This window comes from Anoplophora glabripennis, unplaced genomic scaffold (assembly GCF_000390285.2).
Source record: "Anoplophora glabripennis isolate ALB-LARVAE unplaced genomic scaffold, Agla_2.0 scaffold386, whole genome shotgun sequence".
Lineage (NCBI taxonomy): Eukaryota > Metazoa > Arthropoda > Insecta > Coleoptera > Cerambycidae > Anoplophora > Anoplophora glabripennis.
Genome location: NW_019416767.1, coordinates 4,508 through 9,089, shown reverse-complemented (window position 1 = coordinate 9,089; position 4,582 = coordinate 4,508). Strand labels below are relative to the sequence as shown.

At 39.2% G+C, this 4,582-nt stretch overlaps 1 protein-coding gene across 1 annotated transcript; it reads right to left on the bottom strand.

Moving 5' to 3' along the window:
- Positions 1 to 3,321: 3,321 nt before the first annotated feature.
- Positions 3,322 to 4,166, bottom strand: LOC108910282. The gene is made up of 2 exons (XM_018714842.2): positions 4,057 to 4,166; positions 3,322 to 3,979 (listed from the first exon to the last, which is right to left on the bottom strand). Exon 2 carries the CDS (start codon positions 3,941 to 3,943, stop codon positions 3,485 to 3,487), a length of 459 nt encoding a protein of 152 aa, XP_018570358.1. The 5' UTR covers positions 3,944 to 3,979; positions 4,057 to 4,166; the 3' UTR covers positions 3,322 to 3,484.
- Positions 4,167 to 4,582: the final 416 nt, after the last annotated feature.

Sequence of the window (4,582 nt, the reverse complement as noted above, 5' to 3'; positions counted from 1 at the left end):
TCGTAAACTTCAAGTAAAAAGATATGTATGTACTCTCATTCACCTCTGTTCATCCCACATAAAGTTACTATAATTTTATTAATTGAATACATATTTTTTTTTAGTTCAAATTTGGGAAAATGTGTTTCTTAAACAATGTTGATTGTTTATTACAGATGTTGAAAAGCTACATAAAATATACAGAGTTCTACGAGTTCTGAAATATTCAGGTTAGAATTTTGAAAAAAATTTTTCTCAAAATCTGGGTTCGACCGCACAAAAAAACTTCAGATTCGTGTTCAGCACCATCGAAAATAGGGGGGTAAACAAAATTTTGTGAAAATTGGAGAGGGTGCCACTATAGTAAATAATGTCGTAATACAAGCTTTTTCACCAATCTGGCTGGAAATTTGTATAAAATACGTCTCTGCGACAACCAAGCACGAGATAAGGCATGTTAGACCTAACTAGAAATTCCCTAACCTCTACCATGATCCATGAATCCTGGCACGCGTAAAGCTGAAAGTGGAAATTCACGCATCTTTCCACTTCCCAAGCCGCTGCCAGCTATCAGTCGTTCCCGGCGCCCTACGACGTTCTGGATAGGCTCGTTAGGACCGCCGTGACCCAATTCGATAGAAACTACGTCGAAACTGGACATATTTCCAAAGGATCGGTAGCCAGAGCCGATAAAGTGAAAATTTCACATACTTTCCATATTTTCGAGGCGCCACCACTCACTAATGGTTCCCGGCGACCCTCGACATTCGGAGCGGGCTCATTCGAACCGCCTCCAGCCAATTCGACAGAATCAGCCTCCAAAGGAGCAGAAATTCCACTGGATCCGCCGCCAGGGGCCGCAATAAAATCGCCGACCTTCTGAATTGCCGTCCCAAAGCCGCTCCAGAGATGACCAGAAGCCCGGAGCTGTCCGTCGACGCGCCTAACAGGCGACTACTAATCAAAAAACCTAATTTTTAGATCCCCATTGCACACCCCCGAGCCACCAGTAGACGCGACCCGGAACCGACGAGGACAATTTTTCCGATACCATTTCTGCGGAGCCATGTCAGTTCCTCCGCCAAAAGAAGGGGAGTCTATCAGGTGGGATTGGAACCCCACTCGGTGTGTGCGCACGTCCGAATTTTGAACTCTAATAGCTGTGAAGCTCATTCCATATGGTACTGTAACAAACTGTTCTTACTCCGCTGCAACTCCACGCACATGTAGTACATACATGCATATTAATAAATAAATATTTAAATCTATATACATATATATTCATTCCTCCGAGTTTCTCTTTCCTCGCCAAAAAAGAATCATTTCAAGTTTCTCTTTCCTCGCCAAACAAAGATTACATTAAGCATTGGTGCGACGCGAGACGGTGTTAATACCTCCGTCCCCAATAGCAATACATATAGATATATATAAATTCATACAGGAGCACTCTCTTAAGAAGCCGTGCCATAACTAACCTTTGGGTCAAGGTTCAGTAATATTCATATTAATTCATACACGAGCACTCTCTTAAGAGGTCGTGCCATAGCTAACCTTTGGGTCAAGGTTCAGCAATATTCATATAAACAATTAGTGTTAAGAACTATAAGAGTCCTAGAACTCATCAGTACGAACTCTCAAGGCTTTGCAGTGCCTCAGTTCGATCTTTAAATTGGAAAGACCTAGTGCTAATCAGTAAATTCAGTGCTAGACAGAGCCCTCGAGCTCTAGTAAATTCAGTGCTATAGAGTCCTTGAACTCTAGTAACTTCAGTGCTATTTAAAGGGTCACTTGAAACCCGGAACTTATTGAACTATTACACCATGTCTTGGACGGAGAATAAATTAGTTCGTACGTCGTCTTCTCCCAGCTCTTCTTCAGATTCTTCGGGTCAGGAGGTAGAACGAACGCCGCCGTACGTTGGTTCGATCGCCGCATTCTCGGTGGAAAGAGCAGCTGCGGGGTGGTCAGGTCAACTCGACAACCGTGAGGATGCGATTCACTTCCCAACTCCTCGGCCAACTGTCGACCCGGACAAACCCGTTTGTACTAACTCCCTCCAGGTACTGAAGGAGGCGACTGAGAGGTCTCAGCAGGCGTCCCAACGGCTTTTGCGGCGGCGGCGTGACGCGGCTATCCCCTATGCGTTACAACCCGAAGTGCGTACAGAAACACCCCCCGCCTAGCCGACCAATCAGGCAAGAGGAGCGATAACGCGACAATAATTACCGAATTAAGTTGTAGCAGTGTCGCTAAATTTAGTGCCATATTGACTTTTTTTAAATATATAATTGGCAGCACTGAAAGGAAAACACCATAAATTCATCCCCACCCTCATTCAAACGTTTACTATTTCATTGAAGCACACATTTTTTTTTTCATCCGTCAATATAAGTAAACATTTTTAACACTTGATTACACAAACTCAAAATTTCAATCCAAAATAGGACGATTGATAATATTTTGATATAAATAGGTTGTAGACAATTAGGTTAAAGTCAAACGCAACGGAATATATGAAACACAGTAGTGATGGGCATACAGGCCCGGATCCAGAGGGGGTGGCGATGTGGCGATTGCCACCCCCAAAGCACAACATTCTTTAAAGATCTTTAATTTCTCCAAACGACAACAGGCAGTTAGTCGATATTAATGCAAGTAGAAGGATTCATTAATGTCAAGCTCCTCTGAAAAAGTGCCACATTTTTCATTAGTTTATTGCTATTTTGCAATGCAAATTTTAAAAATTTTGGTTCGCCAATATGCCTATCTTGTACAACATTCAATAATGAACAAAAAATCTTTAGTTACTTTTTTTCGTCCGAGGCTTCCTTTACGAATAATAAGCGATAATATCCGAAAAAACGGGCCATTTTTGAATTANCTCGAGATACGAGATATTGGTCGTTTTCATCCCAGCGGCGCACAAATATGTTTGTATTAGTCATATATTACTTATAAGAGCAGCTAAAAAAAAAAAAAGCTCCCGCACTTCAAAACCTAACCACTTTTTCGTTTTATTCTAAAAAAAAGATTACGCACTCAATGACTATTTGCAGTATGCACTAACATTTTGGGGTGCAACCGTAGGGTAATAATCACTCGAGTGGTGGGAGTAAACATCTCGAGATATCTCGAGTGATCTCAATAATCGGGTACCACTCGATTTTTCACTCGAAATCTCCCATCACTAAAACACAGTGACAAAATGAGAATAGGTTGCCGTACTTAGCCAACTTGGGGACTTTAATTCATATGAATATTTCTTCTTAAAATAGTCAAAAGATTCATCTCCTGAAATATTTTTACATACTTAAATTATACCCTGTACAAGTTATCCAAGAATTAATTTATTTATATAAAACTAATCTTTGATCTTACATTGCCTATAAAGGATCACAGATTTTAAAACCACGTATACTTTAACACAATATACAATTTAATTGTATTAATTAAGATTTCTACTCTTAAACAACTTTATTGATATTTATTATAAACACAAACTTTTCTAACTTTTTTTTAATGTTGGAGGTATTAAGGAAACTTGCAATTCATTTATAGCTAATAAAACCATTTTAATATGAACTTTTACATCTACAGCTAACTTTCTAAAGTGGTCAATCTCCTTCTTTAATAATTTTAATCGTATATCTGAATATTTGTTAGCTTCATCACAATCCATTTCTAACATATAACCTAAACCTATACACACATAAGTGCTTTCAAAATCTTCAATTTCCCCAGTCAATAATATACCACGACCAATGTCCAAACGGACTGACATATCACTATCTTTTGCTTTAAATTCTTTCAGTGTTTTCACAATTTGTTTTACATCTTCCCAGTCTTTGTATTTGGATACTTTACTATTTAGAATCACTTCAATGTCCTTAAGGTCTTCCTTTAACCTTTTTTCTACAAATTGTTCATACTCCTCAATCTTTCGCTCAACTTCTTTACTATTCATTTTAAATTTTAAAACCTGAATTATTTTATTTTATACCTACAAAATACCAGTTTTCATTGTACTTAACTGTATGTAAATTTTTTATATATTTAACTAAGCAGAAACCCACTTACCATACTACAAAAAATCTTTTTAACCATACATGGTACCAAAAACAATACAATATAAAAGTCCTTATATATACTTAGGGATACAATAGCCTTTTTTATTTTTAACCTAGTTATTGTTATTACCAGAAAAATGATTTACTCAAATCAATCAAATCATCATAGAAAAACAAATCAAAGACAAAAACACGGAAGCACAAAGCATAGAACCACAAAACATCATAAATTGTATATGTTCATTGATTATGATTTCAACCGCGCCATTATTCCATGGCTAGAAATTGGCCTCAATGATTTGGGATCGAGGGGGATTATCCCTCTTTATCCTGCCTCATCTCGTGTAGGCCTGGACAGCCTTCGTAGGTGGGCCCCATCCGTCGTCTACCCCGACCGCAAATGCGGCCGGTGTAGGCGCTTTGTGGGACCTCCTTTTGTCCTGGCTGGGCCCCGCCGGCTAGGGCCCTTTCTTCTGGCGCTCTTCTTGCTTCGCCGGCTCGTCTGTGTAAACCCCGGGGGTAGTGTCATGTTTATG